The 19,157-nt window shown below is 42.5% G+C and overlaps 3 protein-coding genes across 3 annotated transcripts; all 3 read right to left on the reverse strand.

Annotated features, from left to right (window-relative positions):
* Window positions 1-5,653: 5,653 nt before the first annotated feature.
* Window positions 5,654-7,487, reverse strand: hoxd9a (homeobox D9a). The gene is made up of 2 exons (XM_030427561.1): window positions 6,830-7,487; window positions 5,654-6,317 (listed from the first exon to the last, which is right to left on the reverse strand). Exons 1-2 carry the CDS (start codon window positions 7,407-7,409, stop codon window positions 6,073-6,075), a joined length of 825 nt encoding a protein of 274 aa, XP_030283421.1. The 5' UTR covers window positions 7,410-7,487; the 3' UTR covers window positions 5,654-6,072.
* Window positions 7,488-9,168: 1,681 nt separating this feature from the next.
* On the reverse strand, window positions 9,169-11,858 carry hoxd10a (homeobox D10a). Its single transcript, XM_030428626.1, has 2 exons — window positions 11,005-11,858; window positions 9,169-10,056 (listed from the first exon to the last, which is right to left on the reverse strand). Exons 1-2 carry the CDS (start codon window positions 11,801-11,803, stop codon window positions 9,782-9,784), a joined length of 1,074 nt encoding a protein of 357 aa, XP_030284486.1. The 5' UTR covers window positions 11,804-11,858; the 3' UTR covers window positions 9,169-9,781.
* A 3,748-nt stretch (window positions 11,859-15,606) lies between these two features.
* On the reverse strand, window positions 15,607-18,180 carry hoxd11a (homeobox D11a). Its single transcript, XM_030428631.1, has 2 exons — window positions 17,386-18,180; window positions 15,607-16,712 (listed from the first exon to the last, which is right to left on the reverse strand). Exons 1-2 carry the CDS (start codon window positions 18,020-18,022, stop codon window positions 16,477-16,479), a joined length of 873 nt encoding a protein of 290 aa, XP_030284491.1. The 5' UTR covers window positions 18,023-18,180; the 3' UTR covers window positions 15,607-16,476.
* Window positions 18,181-19,157: the final 977 nt, after the last annotated feature.

Below are 19,157 nucleotides of genomic sequence, written 5' to 3' on the forward strand. Positions count from 1 at the left end.
TCTTACGTGATGCTCTCGTCCGATGCTCGAGGTCAGCGATGGTCAGAGAGCAGCCACGTTGCACCGGTCGGTTGGTATTAGCTCCAGTGCGTGATACGGTGGGTGGTGGTGGGGGGACTACAGAGCGCAGTGTGAATGATGGAGAGGCAAAGACAAATCTAACAAGCTCACACTGGTTATTTCTTTTGATTAGGGAGAAACACATGGTGTCTGCTGCAGGTCTGTTGGGGCGAATCAACTGATTAAACTGCACATTTTTAATAAACCTGACTCATTAGTTTAGTTGGATAGTTGGATAAATAGAGCCTGTCTGATTCTTGATTATACCTTTTAAATTTTTTTTTTTTTTTTTTTGGTCTATCGGGGATTAAAAAAAAATCTGATTTCGGCATATAAAGGCATACAGGCTACACACATGCACCTTTTCTATATCTTTAAAATCTTTATTTTTTTAATTTATTTTTTTTGCAGTGATCCTTCAAATGGTTATCAAACACTTGTGATAAAGATATGGAATGGGGGCGGGATATGTATTGTGTCCAACGTGACATCACTGCACTATAACAATAAACTTGCTGGGAATGTAATATTTATACATTAACCGAAGGAGCTTTGCTTATATCATAACCTCTAATAATAATAATGATAATAAAAAAATATCAGCACAAATCAGACAACACATACAAGGCCGATAAAGATACATTTGTGATCAATAATATCCGCAACCCAATATATCGGTTGAGGGCTTATAAACAGTTACCCAGCAGGATAAATAGGAAATAAAAGACAAAAGGAAATTAGATGTTGCCAACATCAGCTTACATTGTTGTAGTCCAGAATTCCTGACTGATATTGGGGTTACAAAAAAAAATAAAAAAAAAAATAGGAAAGATACAGGCCTACGAAAAAGACTTGGCATCGGTGGGTGGGGTTGGTAGGTTACACACACAGCTGCGACACTGTCAGACACCTAGAAGGCCAATAAAAAATGGTGGCAACAACCAGAACACCACGTCTCATCGTGAGTCTGGTGGGCTTTTCTTTCTTTCTCTCTGATCTCTCAAACCACCTCGGTTTAAAAAAAAAAAAAAAAAAAAAAAAAACAGGCCATAAAACCAATTTGGCTTACTGCGAGAGGAATAAAGCCAAACATCCGAATTAACGGCTCCGCACAGTAAATTAGTTGCAGTTATAGCCTGTGTGCGCCTGCGTCGCTTTGAGTTGACTGCTGACATCTAAAAAAAATAAAATGATTACAATCAAAAACATCATCATTGTAAGTGGACAGAATTTCAAATAAGCTTTAAATTTAGACTTTAAACATTAACTCCGACAGGAAAGTGTGCCTATGCATTGTGGTAATGTAATATTATCAACTGAGGCTCAAATGATGTGGTTCACTTGGATCACAGAGCTGTGATGGTAGTTTCTGCACGGCCTGACTCTACGGATAGTCAGGCCCAACCCAAATACGCAGAGGCCGCTGTACAGCCTGGCTGCGCCGTAGAACAAGGCCAGTTGGTGGATTTTATGATTTTCATCATTATCATTGTTTTTGTTTTGTTACATGTGTGTATGTATGTATATTTTTTTTTTTTTCACTGGGCACATGAATTAGAACTTGGAGCACTCATTTCAAAAGTCAGTCACCATGGAAGTAGCCAATGACTGATCAGAGTTTTACATTTGATTGTGATGATGTCATAACAACCCCCCCACCCCCCATACACACACACACACACACACACACACACACTAAAAAAGACCTATACAGATCAATCAATCAATAATAAACTCACAAAAATAAACGTTTCATGGCGGAGTGGTGCGTTCAGGTGTCTCACAGCCTAGGGAATAGAGAGTGCCAAGCGGACCCCTGATCATAACTACAAATCCGTTGTTATAGCAACCGCACCAGATCCAGTGCAGACATCTACCTCATCATTTCTCATGTGCACCATATTACTTTACAGTTGTGTTGCTATTCCGCCAGTCCGTCCTGTCTTCCTCAGCCTGTCTTTCTCTCTCGCTTATGAACTCACTGAAGAACGTCCTGGGGTTCTGCAGAACGTGAGACGTCACAGTTCACTCGAGACCGTCTGGACTCTGGAATACCTGCTTGTCAGATTGCGTCATGGAGCTCAAGTATTTCACAGTTGCTGTGGTTTGGGTTGTGAACAAGAAAGAAAAAAAAAACGACAGGCAGGAAAACACCGCGAGATTTAGAAATGGCACAATGAGGCGAGGTTGGTTTTAACCGTCCAGGGAGCCTATAGGCTGGACAGAAGGGTTTACTGAAGTGAGGTTTCCAGTCATAGGTTCAAATTCACAACATCTCTCTTTCTCTCTCTCTCTCTCTCTCTCTCTCTCAAACACACACACACACACACACACACACACACACACACACACACACACACACACACAGAGGGAGAGAGAGAGAGGAAGAGAGAGAGAGAGAGAGAGAGGGGGTAGCAATTCTCCTAAAACCAGCCCAAGTTTGTTCCCAGTCGGTGACGTACACTGTTATGATGGCGCGTGTAAACGGAGCGTAATGTGACTGCAGCTAATGGCCACAGTGAAATAGTTGACCCCGTGGCCCCTGTAAAAGAAAAGAGGCACATGACTGGCCATAGCTGTACATCGATTATGACTGCGCGGACGTACTGACAGAAATCCCCTCGTCATCAAAGAAAAGGTTTCATCTGGTTATTGCGCGCGTGTAATCGTCATGCGTGTCACTCTGAGAGTCTGAGGCCGTTTTTTGGGGCCCTGGTCGTCTCCGTCTCCTCTCCAGTCTGCAGTCCTCATCGCGTACAGAAACCGCTCAAGACATCAGGACGTCAGATTGAGACGCAGAATAATCAATCCCAGCATTTTTTTTTTTGTCTCTTAATTGCTTCAATATTTCGCATTCATCTTGCGCTCTCGGCGCGCCGCCATTCGCTCGCCGGTGTTCGGGATGCTTCACACGACTGCAGCCCTCATGACAATCATAATTTTTAACGGCGATGAGAGCGGTAATGTTCGCACTAACTCCTCGGGATCACAACGAGGGAGGCGCCTCTCACTCTTTCCTCTGAATTAAGAAAAACACACACACACACACACACACACACACACACACTGCCGCGTTCTCATCAGATGTGTCGAACCAGAGTCTTGCGGTGTTTGAAGCTCCGAGAATCTGCCCTCAACTCCAAGTTAACGACAGCGAGGCTTTATCAGACGCCTCTGGCCAGGAGCGGGATGGTCAGAGGGGTCTGGCATCAGATAATGGAAATTAGGGGCCACTTTTAATTATTCCAACTCCTCTTATTGTACTTTTAAAATTCTAAATTGTATCTGTGATGTGTTATTTTCATTCACTGACCTGGCTTTTTAAAGATGGGAGAACATATAGCTGTTTTCTTCCACTGTCCCAGTATGGCACTGCTGATGTTAGACATCCAAACATAAACATTTGAATTTGAAATATTTTCAGCATTGTGGGGGAAAAGGAGAAAACAACAACGACAACAACAAAAGTAGTTTAGTAGCTCCAGAGCCAAAACAGAGCTCACATAAAATGTTATCTACCAACGAAGGACACAAGTAAAGGCACAGTAAAATACATTTAGAAAAGTTGGATTTAATAAAGTTTGGAAGGGTATGCATGATCTTTTAAAGGAAGATTTAGATAAATACATATTCAAAAGTTGAGAATAATTGTTTTCGTGTGTACAGGATGATGAGGTGAGGCTGAGGACTTCTTTAACCCTTTTCTGTGTCGATTAAAAGAAGCTGCTCCTCTGTGAAAATGTGCGATTCTGGATCGGAGTTTGACTGAGTGCTCATGCAAATTGGCATTCTTGCCAAATCTTGTTTACATAACCGTTTTTTTATAACGTGGTCTGTCCCTATCCAATAAACAAATAGCCTACATTCATTGTTTATTTTTCTTGGATTGCTCACATTTGGGGCTTTAACAATCTCAAAGGATCGTCAATTTATTTCAAAATAAAACATTTATTTTAACGGCAATGGACGATTAAAAATAAAAACATAAATTTGGACTTTTAATTGTTTAAAACGACGTGATGTTCTCTTTCTTTTCTTTTCTTTTTCTCCCCCACAAAACAACAGCTGTCGATTCAGGACGTAAAAGAAATTGTACCATAATTGTTTACAATGCTGTAAAATCGACACCCACGCTTCTCACACACACAATCCAAAAAAACTCGACTATTATGAAGGATTTTCAGAGATTCAACCCAACAGTGTGTTCTCTCCACTTTCTCCTCTGATTTACATACAACTCGGTGGCTCTATGAAGGCACGCTGTCTGATTCTGCTGCATGTGTTGCCTTCACGTTCCAGCTGTGAATGACCTGCAGCCACTGAGACTAAAAGGACAATATCGCCCTCTAGCGCTCTCGTCGCTTTCCCCCTGCTTGAAGCTCCAGCAGAGATAAACTTATTGTATCTGTTTTGACACAATTCAGGCTTTTCTCCCTCATTTGGATTTGACTTTTGATGCGTAACTTGTTACATAGATTTACAGGCAACAGATCAATAATAAAAAAAAAAGATTGATGTTTGCGTCAGTAAAAACGCTGTCCTCCTGATTCCAGGTAGACATCAGCACACACGGCCTGGTTCAACATTTCAAAATAAAATAAACGCATCTTGACTGTAAAGCTGCATCGGTACACCAGTCAAAGTGAAGGTTTTTTCTTCTTCGTTTCCCATCAGTGGGAAGTGCAGTTGATGAATAAACGTGACCATTAAGGTTGGGGGGTGATTTCCTCTGAAACAATTCATCGACCAGACACCCTGGTGGAAAAGTGTCTACATTCTGTTTGTCAGCAACAGACGCGAACAGCCCCAAAGAAAGAAAAAAAGAGGGGGTTTCAAAGGAGAGTGTAATTACTGGCCAGGGCCATAAAGTCATTTAGGCCAGACGTCTAGCCATTTCTATAGCTTTATTGGACCGCGTTTCTTCCTGCTTTAAAGTAATTATTCGTACAAGTTGGACAATAAATTGGAAATCCGCCGCAACACCTCTCCCAATCGTAAACACTTTATTACTCGTTTATTCTTCTGCGTTTTTCGAAAATCCAGAGTTTGGGAAAAAAAAAAAAAAAAAAGAAGAAGAGTGAAATCGACCGATAGCATGTTACTTTGACTTCTACGACTCAGATTTAAAAGAGAGGGCTTTAAATTCGTGTATTTTGCGCAGATTCATTTGTAGGCTGCAATTAAGAAAATTAAGGGAAAAAAACCCTGGTTTGTTATATTTTGTGTTGTATTTGTTCTGGTGTGCTGCGGTGACAGTCTCCACGTTTAAAACACACACACACACACACACACACACACAAACACTGGCCTCCAGGAGGAATCCTTCATTAGAAAATAAATAAATAAAAAAGGCTAAATTCGGCCGAAATATGCCGATACAGCTGTAAACTTAAAGGGAACAAATGTAATCTATTCATAAATGTTAAGTGTATAACGCACGACTATTCTTCAGCCCATTTCTTATTTTTTGTGTGTGTAACTAGTAAATTAAAGCGGGGGGGGGGGGGGGGGGGGGGGGGGGGGGGTGAACGCACGGTTTACTGACGCAGCATCTCCCGTGTGTGCACGCTGACAGAGACAGTAGTCAGAGTAGTTCAAGCTGTGAAAATGTTTTTATATACACAACTCCACATTCTTAACAACTATAAAAAGCAATACACATAGGCACGTTTACTGTGAAAGGGAGAGAGGGGGGAGAGAAAAACAACCCCCAGTGTGTGTGTGTGTGTGTGTGTGTGTGTGTGTGTGTGTTTGTGAAATCACACAGATTATTTCAAATGGCCTGAAACAGAATCCGGACGAACTCCTGCACGTTTTGATGCATCACTCCGGCCAACACGTTGTGACACGGACACGCTAGAAAAATAATAATATTAATAATAATAATAATAAAATGGCTACCGGGGCTCCTACCAAAATAAATGTAAAATAGTTCAGATGGCTTCCTTGTTACAAACATGAGAGTGTGTGAGGACGACAGCAGCAGCAGCAGCAGCAGCAGCGGGGATGGTTTCATAGGTGATCCTTTCCGCTCCTCTCCCTGTTCATCTTCTTCATTTTCATCCTCCTGTTCTGGAACCAGATCTTCACTTGTCTCTCGGTTAAACTAAGGATGCGGGCCACCTCGTAGCGTCGGTCTCTCGTCAAATACATGTTGTAGAGGAACTCCTTCTCCAGCTCCAAAGTCTGATATTTAGTGTACGGGCACCGCTTCTTTCTCGTCGAGCGGGCGTGAATCCAGTTCGCCGCAGGGTTGTCTGAAAGAAAGAGACAAAAAAAATGGAACAGAGGGGGAGAGAAATGTATAATAAGACACATGTGATGAGGGTGTTTTGGATTTGAAACTTTAATGACTTCAGTAAATGGTTGCCAGATTTGGGGGGCTCGGGGACCTGTGAGGACGCTGGGGTGGTTACATTGGAATCAAAAGCAATAAACAAAAAAAGGAGGAAATAATCTAATTGGTGTGTTTCGGTGACATGTTGTCTTGTTTTTTTTACGCACAGATGTAAAATAAATCCCATCAGGTAAAATCTCATCGACTCTGAGCGTTGTGTGTGTGTGTGTGTTTTGGTTGTCCTGTGACATGGAGAGCTTCAGGATCTCCCCTGTAATAACCCGTGCAGGGCGGGTTTTTTTTTCTTCCCCTTCCCGAGCCGCGGTATAGTACGAGACACTTTTATAGGTTAGTAAAACCTCCAGTTTTACACACCCAGCTCATACAGTTCTTCGGGTTGTAAATCAGCGCCCGGCTATTCCGTTTACTTACTTGGGTCAAGTTGTTGTTGTTTCTCCTCTTTGGGCTCGCTGTGGCTCGAAAGCTCGCTTCCACTGAGCTCCCTGCTCGCCTTCTCCGGACACTCCGACGCTCCGCACGCGAACTCGCCGGCGAGCGGCCGAGGAGCCTCTGCCTCGAGGGCGTCGCACTCGGCGGATTTCGGCGGCAGGACCTCCGGCTTGGTCCCGTACGGCCGGCTGCCGGAGTGAAATCCGGCGAACGAAACGTGGTTGGAGATGGGGTCCATCCAGGAGCGAACGCCGACATATCTGCCGTCCGAGGCGGGGAGGTGGGACTGGTGATGGTGGTGGTGGTGCACGTAAGGGTGATAAATCCCCTGCGGGTGCACCGAGGACCAGGACGACGAGAAAACGGCCGACTTTGGCGCAAAATTGCAAGAGGAGAAGTCCGCGTTGTCCGCCCCAGCACCTGCCGGCCTCGGGGTCACCATGTGTGGAGCCTGAAGAAAGCGAGCGCCGTACACATCCTCCGGCTCCTGCCCCATGATAGCGTCCACATAGCAGTTACTGAGAGTGCCACTGGAAGACATTTTTGATCTCTTCCTACTCATATAATAAGGGTTGCACTGTTACGGGAAGCTTCCCTCTATGAACAATCATAGTATTTTTTGCTGGCCTGCATCTACAGGGATTGGTTACATGGATCACGTGGTCATATTTACCAATACAGCGAGTAAATCAATCCTGCCCTCGCTGCTCTCTCTCTTTTTTTTCTTTTTTCTTTTTTTTCCTTTTGGTCGTCAGGTTTAATTTAGCTTTTCATTTCGCAAATAATAAAAAGCCTCATCAGATGTGACTGGAGGGAGAAAACAATCGCTGGAATTGGGATGCAAATGTTTGGGGGGTTTTTTTCTCGTCTTTTCTGTTTCTCATGTGCTGCAGAACGCTGCAACAACACAAGCAACCCCCCCCCCCAAAAAAAGGAAAAAGTCACACATAATCCACCCCAACACGGATTCACTGCATCTTAATGTTTGAGAAAAGAAAAAAAAAACTCTTATAATATCGTCCTGATGCCCTCAATGCTAGTAAAATGGTTTATAGACTTACGGAGTCCTCGTAAAATAGATGTAATAACATGTTGTAAAATAACAGACGCCATTTCCGTTCACAATGCGGCGCACGGGCCTTTATCCATTGTTAATAATTCGGCGAGGAAACATATTTTCTGGGCTGGGTTTTAATTTTTAAAGCTGAGCCGGAAACGGCAGTTGTGAAATGATTGTGCTCATTCAAAGGAGGGCAATAATGTCTTTATGTATCAATAAATGTTTTATGAGGTGCGTGTGATTATACATGCCGTCAATAAAAAAAGAAAAAAAAAAGAAAAAGAAAGGACTTGGAGGAGCAGGAGTCCATCTGCGTGTTGCCATGAGGTGCACTTTAAACCTCAGACAGATCTTTTTATTTTGTATTTTCTAGGAAGTGAACTTTAGGTTTGTTTTTGTAGTTTCTTGACCTTCAGTTCGGAATTAAAAGGCAGACTTTCCAGGCAGATATCGTCAGTATTTAGGTCGAATCTTCCGCACAGGATCACACTGACAGCTGCGCGTCATTTGTCGCATGTAGTCCCATCACACCAAGTTATTCTGGACTGTGAGGAGAGACGCGACGCGGCTGCCGAGGCCTCGGAAGGAAGGACGAGCTGATTCTCGCCGTTTGAGTGTTTTTGGGTGCTCGGACGCTTAATTCGGCCCCGTCCTGATGGTCCTGGCAGGGTATTAGTCCAGTCCCAAACAAAAGCGTCTTTATTTGATGAAAGCGTCTTTGCGCACACACAGAAATAGACCTTTTGGCAGACAGCAGAGGAGGATGCGGCATTTTTTTCCGCTTCTTTTTTTGGTTTGCTTTGGACTATTTTTAGCGCTTAATTTCACAAATGTAACTCTTTTTTTTTTCTTCAGCGAGCTGGATCATCTCTAATAACAGGTTAGGTGCCGTGTAAAACCATGCGCTTGAGTTTAAACTGTGGCCGCCTGCAAACAAAATATTTTCACATTTTAAGGCTCATCGCGTGATGTCTTTAGAGCATAATTGTAGATTTAGATAAATTAGAAACACATGTTAGGATGCACTTTGGAGCACCGTGGCTTCTCTTGCAAGCAAAGTGCGACAAGCGCTTTGGAAACGTGTCTTTTTCTCGAGCTTTCCCTCCTGCTTTTACACATTTTAAGCAAAAAAAAAAAAAAAAAACAGTTCCTGCGTCAGAGCGCCCTGATACCGCAGATCCGATGAGACTGATCTGGCACTGACCCAGGTATTTGTAGACCACAGGCTTTGATAGCACAAACAAATACAAAAAAACGGGGAATTATTTGACAATTTATTGCAAGATAACATGCCACAAACATGCAGTAAATTCACAGATTAACATCGTTTCTTGTCACTTTGAAAGGCTCATACATTTCACTACTGAGCACATGGCTTGCACTTACTGGAAGAAAAACAAAACAACAACAAAAAAAACAAATGTCGCACTATTACACCACAATAAAATATGCTTTCATGACTGAAAAATAGAGTAACTTTTATTTATTTATTTATTTATTTTTTATCTTTTTTTCCCCAAAAAAGCGAGACCCCAACAGAGGATCGACGTCTACTGGCAATAATTTAAGACCAAAAAGTGAGTTACCCTGTGATGAAACAAAACAAACAACACGACACCATAAAGAAAAAGTACTAATTTGGCATATTCATACATTTATATTTATATATATATATATTTATAGTCACAGTTTCGTTGAAATTGAAGATAAACGTCCAATGCCGCTGAAGCATCAAACTGAGCATGAGAGGAAGGAAATAATTAAAATAATAATAATATTATTAATAATAATAATAATAATAATAATAATAATAATAATAATAAAAATAAAAATAAAAATAATAAAAGACAGCTAAACCACAAATACATGCGGGCTCACGAAAAGGTGAGATTTGAGGTCAGTTCGCGGATGCGGTTTTCCCTGCTCATTTTCTTCAGCTTCATCCTGCGGTTCTGAAACCAGATCTTGACCTGCCGGTCGGTCAGGTTGACGCTCCGGCTGATCTCTAGGCGGCGCTCTCGGGTCAAATACATGTTGAACAGAAACTCCTTCTCCAACTCCAAGGTCTGGTGCTTCGTGTAGGGGCATCTCTTCTTTCTGCCACTTTTCGCTGTCAACCAGTTGCTCGTCGGCGGGTCACTCTTGCAGCCTGTAACGGATGACACACACACACACACACACACACACACACACACACACACACACACACACACACACACACACACAGGAACACACACAAACACACACACACACACACAGGAACACACACAAACACACACATAGGGTTTTAACGCTGCTGCTGCTGCTGCCAACTTCTCACCTGCTGATTTGGTATTTCACCTCTGGGAAATAACACACAATTAGAAATGTTTTCCCAGAATAGATAAAATGAAAAATGAAAAAAAATAAAACACGAAGGGGATGTTATTAGTCACGTACATGCCAACACTAATGAAGTAGAAATGAAATTAAACCCCAAGCTGATCAGACCGCACCCTACCATCTTTGTACAGCTGGAAACATTAGCCCCAGAAAACTATCATATCTCATATGATGATAATAAAAAATCTATTAATTTCACAAAAGTTTCAAAGGAATTAGCAGGTAACACTTGATTAAATTGATTTAAAAAAAACAAAACACGAGCTTTTAATTGAACTTTTTAACCTTCTGATTTAGGTAAAGATGCAAAAACTATTCCGCACGTTTTATTCTGAAGGTCTCGGGGTGATTACATTTTCGCAGTCATACAAACAAATGTGGCTCTCATTAAAGCGGCTCGAGATGCATTTTCTGGTGGCTGCAAAATCGTGACATGTGCCCCAAAATACAAAACAAAACATTAAGAAAATGTATACATTTTTTTAAATTGCAGATTATTAGACTTTGGACATGTGAGCAGAGAGGGGACCACGGTGCGCACGCTGCACGGTAAAAACCGCTCTCTGTTGCCTGTTACTGCAACCTGAGAAAGACTCTCATTAAACATTACGACTTTAGGGGTTGTTTGTGTTTTATACTTGGTTTTATGATGCTGGAGCCTTCTCAGCACCGCAGCGCCACGAGATAAAAGCTTCCATTGTGTAAGCCAACCCACCTTTCCCTTCCTTGTGGAGCAGCTCGGGACTGGACACCGGCGCCTCCGTGGGGCAGCTCCTCTCCCCGGAGCTGCTGCTGGACTTCGGGCTCTCCGCCGCCGGGACCGGCGTCCTTGACGTGTCGGGTCTTCGCGGGACCTCCTCGCTTTTCTTTTCCGCCTCTGCAAAATTCGAGGACGCCGAAGAAGAGGAAGACGAAGAAGACGAGGAGGTGGAGGTGGAGGAGGTGGGCTGCGGTTTCGGAGTGACCCGGCTGAGTTGCATGAGTGTTGGGCTTGGACTCGGCGGGTCATGGCAGTAGTTTTCCTGGTGTTTCCCGTTCGCGTAAGTTTGGCTCAGTCTGAAATAGCCCGGAACCGGGATCTCCGGACCGCCGTCGACCGGACACGGCTCGGGGAGAACGTCAGAATACGCGGGGACGTCTGACGAGCTGACTTTTTGCACTCTCTTATCCGAGTACATGCAGCAGTTGCTCTCTTCCTTTATGCTCTGTGAAAATGTGCAGTTTGACATCTGGCTGGACGACTCTATCCTGCAGGGTCTGCTCGGATCAGTCCAGTTATCTATTTGAGGTATGTACGAGTGGACGTTCATGCCCATACTTTGGTGGTTGACCTCCCCTCTTTTGCCGAAAGACGGCAGGAGTCCACAGGTTTGCATTCCGTAAGTTCCCATTTCAGAGCCGGCGGACGGCATGTACATGTTGCTGCCGGAGTAAAAGCTGTCCGTCCTGCAGGCGCCAATCAAAGAGTCCACTAAGAACGTGTTGGCCGCAGGAGAGCTACTGGGGAAGGACATTTTGGGGGGTAACGTGTTTTAAGAGGAGAGAGATGTCCTCTGGAAGCTGACATATCTAGGAAAAAAAAAACAATCTCCGTGTAAGTCAGGATGCCTCCCGACCACATGACGAGCCCACCAATGAGATTTGAAAATGGCCTTGAGACGCAGCCTCCTCTCCCCCCTCTCCCCATCCCTCCCTCAACCACCCACCCTCACCCCTGCACGCGCTCGCACTGCGGATGCAGACGTGGTCAACAGCGACACCTACGACGCGGACTTGAAAGTGCTTCTTTTTATTTTTTTACTCGTGACTCGTGCAGGCGAAGAGGCAACACAACTGAAACAATGACAATTAAAAAAGAAAAAAAAAAAAAAAGACACAAGGAAACAGACCAACTTTGTTTAGGAGTTAGCTGCTCAGCAACAGGAGCTCTGTGATTATTATTATTTTCATTTTGCAAAATAGCTCAGAGGATGAGTGTGTGTGTGAGGGAGAGATGGTGTGTGTGTGTGTGTGTGTGTGCGTGTGTGCGTAAAATGTTGCCAACATGACGCACAGGCGACAACTGCAGACTATTTGAAAGAATGTAACCACCTCTACTGAATTCAGCGTGTTTCTGTCCACATTAACCATTTCCCTTCACTCACAGGACCACCAGCGACAGAGTGAGCGCCAACTGTGTTTTTACACGTATTTTAAATACCTCGTGTAGGATCTGTGAAATGAAATGAGACTGGAAAGCAAAAAAGAATAAAGAGGTAATGGTAAATATGCTGTTTGCACTGACATTTTCTTTCTCTACCATCCAGGGATTGAGGTTTATTTTGAAAGGATTTCATTACCTTTTGATTTTTTCTTCTTTTTTTTTTTTTTTTTTAATTTAAAATAGCACCAAATCATTCGATGGAAGAGCATCGGCCTTTTGGGGGGATTCTCTTGCACGTCAGCATCAGAATAAAAGAAAATCTATACGGCAAAATGTGGCTCTGAGAAGCCCCACACACCTGAAGGTCAATGATAAGGCTGCACCTTTTTTTTTGTTTTTGTTTTTTCAAATAAATTCCACTTCAGACGGATAGAAAACGGTTCTTTTTATTATTTGCACATATCACCAAGCACGAATTTCTTCATTTGCGTTTCGTCACATGTTTATCTGATGGTCAAAAGCTGTAAATGAAATTTAAAAAAAGAAAAAGAAGAATCCTGCGGGAGGAGGTGACGGTGTACACGAGGGGTTGGGGATTAGTTTTGCTCAGGGCTCCATTGTTTTTGTCTGCAAGAGGAAAAAGACGAACGTGTGCAAGACAAAGAGTGAGGGGGTGGGAAAAAAAAAACTAAACAGAAAATATCCAAACAAACAAACAAAATAAAAAACTAAAAGAAAACAGAAGTCTGGCCAGAACAACTGCAGCGACCCGGCAAGAAGAGCCTCACGTGTGAACAGAGAAAACAGTGGATGCTGCTTGAAAGAATTAAATCTTTGGTATTTATGCACCAAGCTCGAAATAACCACACAGCGCACGTGTCTTGGATATTTACAGTTTGTAGTTATGCAAATTATCTCAACAGCACAGGATTCACAAACGACAAAAAAATAAAAACACAGGCGAATCTCATCACGGAGTATAACACGTGTAGAAAATACATTCCTCATATTCGGTTATTGATAAAGAAAAAAAAACTTACATTTAACTGAGAAATCACGGACATCAGCTCTATTTGAAGAAATCATGTTCCTAATAATGACACTGGGATTATTATTATTATTTTTAATCCTTTGACGCACAAAAAAAGAAAAAAATCTTTCATATTTGGAATAGTCGGAGCTATTCTTCATGTATAATCATTCAATATATGCTCAACATATATACAAGTACCGTAAGAGTGGGAAACAAATTGGACCTCGGGTTATGAAGCATAATAATCATAATCATTATAATCATAATAATATAATGCAATTACAAGGAGATCCTCTGATGCTGAATATAAAATGTAAGAAATAAAACACGAGACGTTGCTGCAGCTTCAAGAAACCACAACATCACGTGTGTCATGCAGTAAGTGTGCTCATGTGTGTGTAAGCATGGCTGTGTTTGTATATACGTGTATATATAAGTACGTACGGACCTCTGTCATCTGGTTTGTACCTTTAAAGCTCTTCCACGATGCGATGAACTACAACAAAAAAATCCTTTCGTGTGTTTGTTTCTTTTCGTGTCTGAAATGTTCTCTTTTATTTTCTTGATTTGAATAATCAAATAAAAAATAAAACAGAATAAAATAAAATAAAATAAAAAAACTCTCGTGTCCTTTCTTTTGGAGTAATTGTCACCTTTATATTATTTTTTTAATCAAATACCCGGACGCAGTTGAAGGATGACCTGACAACAGTCATCCAGCTGCAAAGGAAATTAAATTAAAAGAAATGTTGAGCTTTTATTTAATATATATATATATATATGTATATATATATATATATATATATATATATATATATATATATATATATATATATATATATATATATATATATATATATATGTATGTATATATGTATATATATATACCCAACATTAATTCTCCACAATGCTTCAATATTTGAGTATGTGCAGGAAGGTTTCAGTTGCCTTCAGGTGAACATCGACGTCTGTATTTTAAAGCTTCGGATGATAAAAAAAAAAAGAGAGAGACAACAACAAAAAGACGTTGCAGAATTATTTGAATTATTTGAATTTTGTTTGACTCGTCTTCACAAAACACTTGAACGTGACTCGTAAATGTAATTGCCTTCTGGAAGGCAATTACATTTACTCAACTCAAAAAAAAAATCGCATTTTAGCATATCTATTGTTTTATTTTATTTGTTTATTTTAAAAGCAAAAAAAAAAAAAAAAAGCTCATTAACCAGCCCCAGATTTAACCAGACCGCTACATTTTATCTCTCAGCAGCCTGCAGGCGGGAAAAATCCCCCCAAAAAAGAAGAATTATGGCATCAATTCATTTAGGATTCACTATGTTTTTATTTTCTTCAGATAAACTGCAGCCTACGTGTTGAATCGTGTTGATACACTGACAAAAAGGGGGGGTGGCTTTTGGATATTCATTTTAGAGAATGATGTGTTTAAATGTTTAAATCCTGTTGAAAACACGACATAAATCGGGCTTTGAATTAAAATAACAATCCAAACAAACCCTGTGTTGGACGGACTTCCATGCATGTTAGATGTTAAATTTGGCTCAAGCTCTGCGTTTCCTCCTGGCAGCCCAAAAGCTGCAAGTGTGCCCTCATGTGGATACACGGAGAAACAAAGTGAGGTGAAACACCCCACACAGTTGGTAATGTAATTTCACTGTAGGACGCGATGACAACCCAATTAAACGCTTAATGAAACCTCGCTTTCCTAATAGCCTTTTTGGGAAATAACCGCAGATGTGATACAGATGAAATACACGTGGAACTTTCCATCTCTTTCATAAAAGGAGGCTGAAAACAATGGCTGTAATTGTTGCTGCAGTGTGAACAAAAAAAATCCACCTACTCGGCGTCACATGAATTATCAATGAAAGCGACTGTTTGTGGTGGTGGGGATCAATGCGTTTATTTTTACCCTGCCTCTCAAAAATAGCACAGAGATAAAAACCCAGCGTGAGGTGAGGATGGAAACCTGCGTTAATTAAAGACGTAAAGGCGCAAAAACAAATTGGACAGTCTCTCCTCATTTGCAGCAGATTTAGATGCGTCACATCTACACGTTTTGGCTTTAAACGAAAAAAAACGTAGATAAACTTGAAGAAAAAAAAATCAATTCATACCCTTCACATGGCGGTCCTTGTCAGATTATTCCCTCCGTTGTTCGCCCACCCCAGCTGACTATGATGTGCCACGAGATGTGGCGTAAAAAAGCGGAGCTACACGTTGGACTGGATGCGCAGAAAATCTCCAAACATTTGTAGCCTGGAGTGAAACTACGAGGCAGGAAGGAGAGTCGGTCCTCTTGTGGTAGGGGGTTGGGACACCAAAATCCAATAGCCCCCTATTTAGACATTTACAGCTACGTTTATGATACTGTCTAGACGGTTCAAGGTTTAGTAAACAACCCCGGCGTTTGAAAGCAAAGGAAATAATAAAAAAAAAAGACTACAGAGGCCCGCAAGCGCCAAATTTCTCCAACGATAAATGTCCATGAAAAAGAAGGAGACAAACAAAAAAAAAAAAAAAACAAGAAAGAAAATCCCCTTTTCTCTTGGGTTATTTTCGTACGACTTGGTTAAGTTCATGTGACAAGTTTCGCAATCGTGACTATGATACGACATTTGTCTCACACCGACAACGTGCATTAGTTCTATACATGCGCCTCATACATGGATAATCACACAAAGAGGAAAGCCTACGTAGATTTTATATAAATAGTTTGTACAGAGCACAGCGCGCGCGCTCTGCGGAAATATCGGCCGCCAGTTAAAAAACAAAAACAAGCGAAAAAACGCGTGAACACAAATAAATAAAACGCAGGAGCTGTTCACAACAATATGACACCAGGCGGTGGAATTATTTTTGTGTAATTAATCTGTTTTAAAAAAAAAAAAAAGGATGATAAGGGGGACCAGTCTTTAAAACGTGTGTGTCTGATATTTACCTCCCGTGTGTGTGTGTGTGTGTGTGTGTGTGTGTGTGTGTGTGTGTGTGCATCAGAATAAGGGGTTCCCAGTGAAATACTGTAGGCGGTCGCGGTTGAGCTTCTTTTCTTTCATTCTCCTGTTCTGGAACCAGATCTTCACCTGCCGGTCGGACAGGTTGAGCATCCTGGAAAGCTGGAGCCGCTTCTCCTTGTTAATGTACACGTTGAAGAAAAACTCTCGTTCAAGTTCTCGGATCTGGTATTTGGAGTAAGGGCACCTCTTCTTCCTGGACTTGGTTGATGAACCTGCGAGAGAAATAAAAGCAAACAAACAAAGAGAAAAAAAACGTGGAAATATGACGAATCTGAAGATAATATCAATCGTAAAAAATCTGGTTGGTTGGCAATACAGATATTTATTTATCTCTGGACAAAGGCCCGCTCTCTCTGTCACGCACGCACACACACACACACACACACACACACACACACACACACACACACATACACACACTGAGAGACAACAACAACAGTGGAAAAATTGCATTGAAATGAACTTAAACTCTGTTTTGTTGCGCTTACATTGACGTACAGAAGCAGTTCCTGTCACCACACCACACAATCCTTTAACAATAATGTCAGAGCTGCGCAACATCGCTTATAAAGCGACAAAATAAACTTTACAAATAAATGTGTAACTTTCCTGCATCCCCCTATCAGTACAAATCAGCTCGGGCAGCGCAGCATTGTTATTAGACACGAGGTAGCCTTTAAAGTACGCTTACTTAACCGTTTCCCATTGTAAATACCTTTACAACCGTAAAGCAGATCTTATAGGGATATAAAAGCTTTTGCATGCTTATAAAGAGACACATAACCCTGGACGGCCGCGCCGGTGGACACAGAGCGGTCCAGACGCTCTATTGTCTAAATTGCACACCTTATATTCAGGACAAAGAGGGAAAACGTGGGGACTTACTCTGTGGGTTGCTCTTGTCGCCGCAGTTGGAGGATGAGTCCTCATCGACGCTCCCGCTCGGGTCAGCATTGTGCTGCTCCAGTTTGGTTAAAGCCTGATTGTTATTCGCAGCATCTCCGGGAGCAGCAGCAGCAGCAGCAACAGCAACAGCAGCAGCAGAGTCTGTCTTTTGTTTGGGGGGCTCCGCGTTGTGCTTGTCCGAGTTGGGAGTGTCAAGAAACTGGTCGAAGCCCTGGGGAAGAACCCCGTTTCGGCCGACGCCGGCGAAGAAGCCGCACGGCGAGCTCGTCCCTCCGTGGTGCCCGTACAAGGACTCGTTTTTGAATATCACGTCCGCCCTGCTGCCGGAAGACTGGATCAGGTCCCGGTGCATTATCTCCGTGTCCGTGGAGTAGTAAGACGCGTAATTGCCCCTGTAGTGCCATTTGCTGGGATGGTCCAGTCCATAATCCCTGAAAGCGACCTCTCGAACAGGTTGGACCTGGGCTATGTTGGGCGAATAGGGGAAATTAATCTGACACGACGTGGTCTGCGGTAAAAAGGAGGAGACTGATGTAAAATCAGGCGTCGAAACGTAATAAGTGCAGCTCGGTAAATACATATTTGACGCACAGCTGCGATCCTCGTATTCCGTCATATCTCTCCTTCCCTTTTCCTCCTTGCAACAGAGGAAAGGAATTGGCAGCTTGTCTGTGTTAAACTTTGTCCATCTATAGCACCACAGGCGCGTGGAGAGACCCCGCCAGGGAGAAAAAATCGGAAACGTAGGCAGACCTGCAATACATCTTGATCGATTCTTGAGGTAATTGTGTCATGTGATCCGGCCAAGAAATTACCATACATCAATATCAGTCATTAAAAACTGTCCGGAGAAACTCATATGAGCGCATGCAAGAGCCTTCATTGGCTGCCTGGCTGCAGAGGAAACTCCTCTCCAGCCTTCTTGCCCTATAGCTCACAGGAAAAAAAAAAAAAAAAGGAAAAAAAGAGGAAAGACATTTGTGAACCACCGCTGGAATATTTAATTGAAAGCTTTACAGCGGCATCATCTTCACCGCGTATTGACGCGTAATGACAGCCGCACACGCTCGCAACCAAGGCGATACATTTGCGCGCTTTGGAGCAATCATCGCGGCGGCTGTGTAGCAACAGTTAGGTGGGGGGGAACATTGAAGTTGACCTCGGCGTTTAATGCAAAGCTCCGGGAGAATGGCACAGAGGCCACCGTGGCTGCTGCACTTCCTTCCGCTGCACTGTTGCGCACAAGGAGGCCGCGCAGTTATTACACTCACAAGAGGACTCATTAAATTAGTTTTTACGCAGATGAATTTGAGGGGGTTCACTGCGTGCGATCGGTGTGCGTGGTGTCGGATGAAGGAGGTTTAAGCACACACCACCAAAACGCAGCGGGGAAATATAAGATATTCATGATGAGACACAGTCATCCTCCTCCGCCCTGAAAAAGGGGGGAGAAATCACAAAACCACTCCGCCATAACTCATTAAATCATAAATTCTACTACAAACAGAGCCCGTGTGTGCGTCAGCGTCACATTCAGAATATTCAAACATGATCTGCTGCTTGGTCTTTTATCTAATAATTACAATCATAAATGTAGATGAACACGGACAGATAAAAGAGCCAACGGTTTTTTTTTGTTTTGTTTTGTTTTTTTGTTGCTTAAAGTTGATTTTGGATGGCACCAAAAAAAAAAAAAAAAAAAAAAAAGAAGTCCATCACTGAGCACATTCAAGCATGGCCAAGTCCAAAAC

Source organism: Sparus aurata, chromosome 9 (assembly GCF_900880675.1).
Source record: "Sparus aurata chromosome 9, fSpaAur1.1, whole genome shotgun sequence".
Taxonomy (NCBI): Eukaryota; Metazoa; Chordata; class Actinopteri; order Spariformes; family Sparidae; genus Sparus; species Sparus aurata.

Coding starts and splice junctions, on each gene's coding strand:
- hoxd9a (XM_030427561.1), bottom strand. CDS start 7,409: ATGAGTAGGAAGAGATCAAAAATGTCTTCCAGTGGCACTCTCAGTAAC. Junction 6,318..6,829: donor ACAACAACAACTTGACCCAA/GTAAGTAAACGG, acceptor TCTTTCTTTCAG/ACAACCCTGCGGCGAACTGG.
- hoxd10a (XM_030428626.1), bottom strand. CDS start 11,803: ATGTCCTTCCCCAGTAGCTCTCCTGCGGCCAACACGTTCTTAGTGGAC. Junction 10,057..11,004: donor GCTCCACAAGGAAGGGAAAG/GTGGGTTGGCTT, acceptor CATCCGTTACAG/GCTGCAAGAGTGACCCGCCG.
- hoxd11a (XM_030428631.1), bottom strand. CDS start 18,022: ATGACGGAATACGAGGATCGCAGCTGTGCGTCAAATATGTATTTACCG. Junction 16,713..17,385: donor CGACAAGAGCAACCCACAGA/GTAAGTCCCCAC, acceptor TTTCTCTCGCAG/GTTCATCAACCAAGTCCAGG.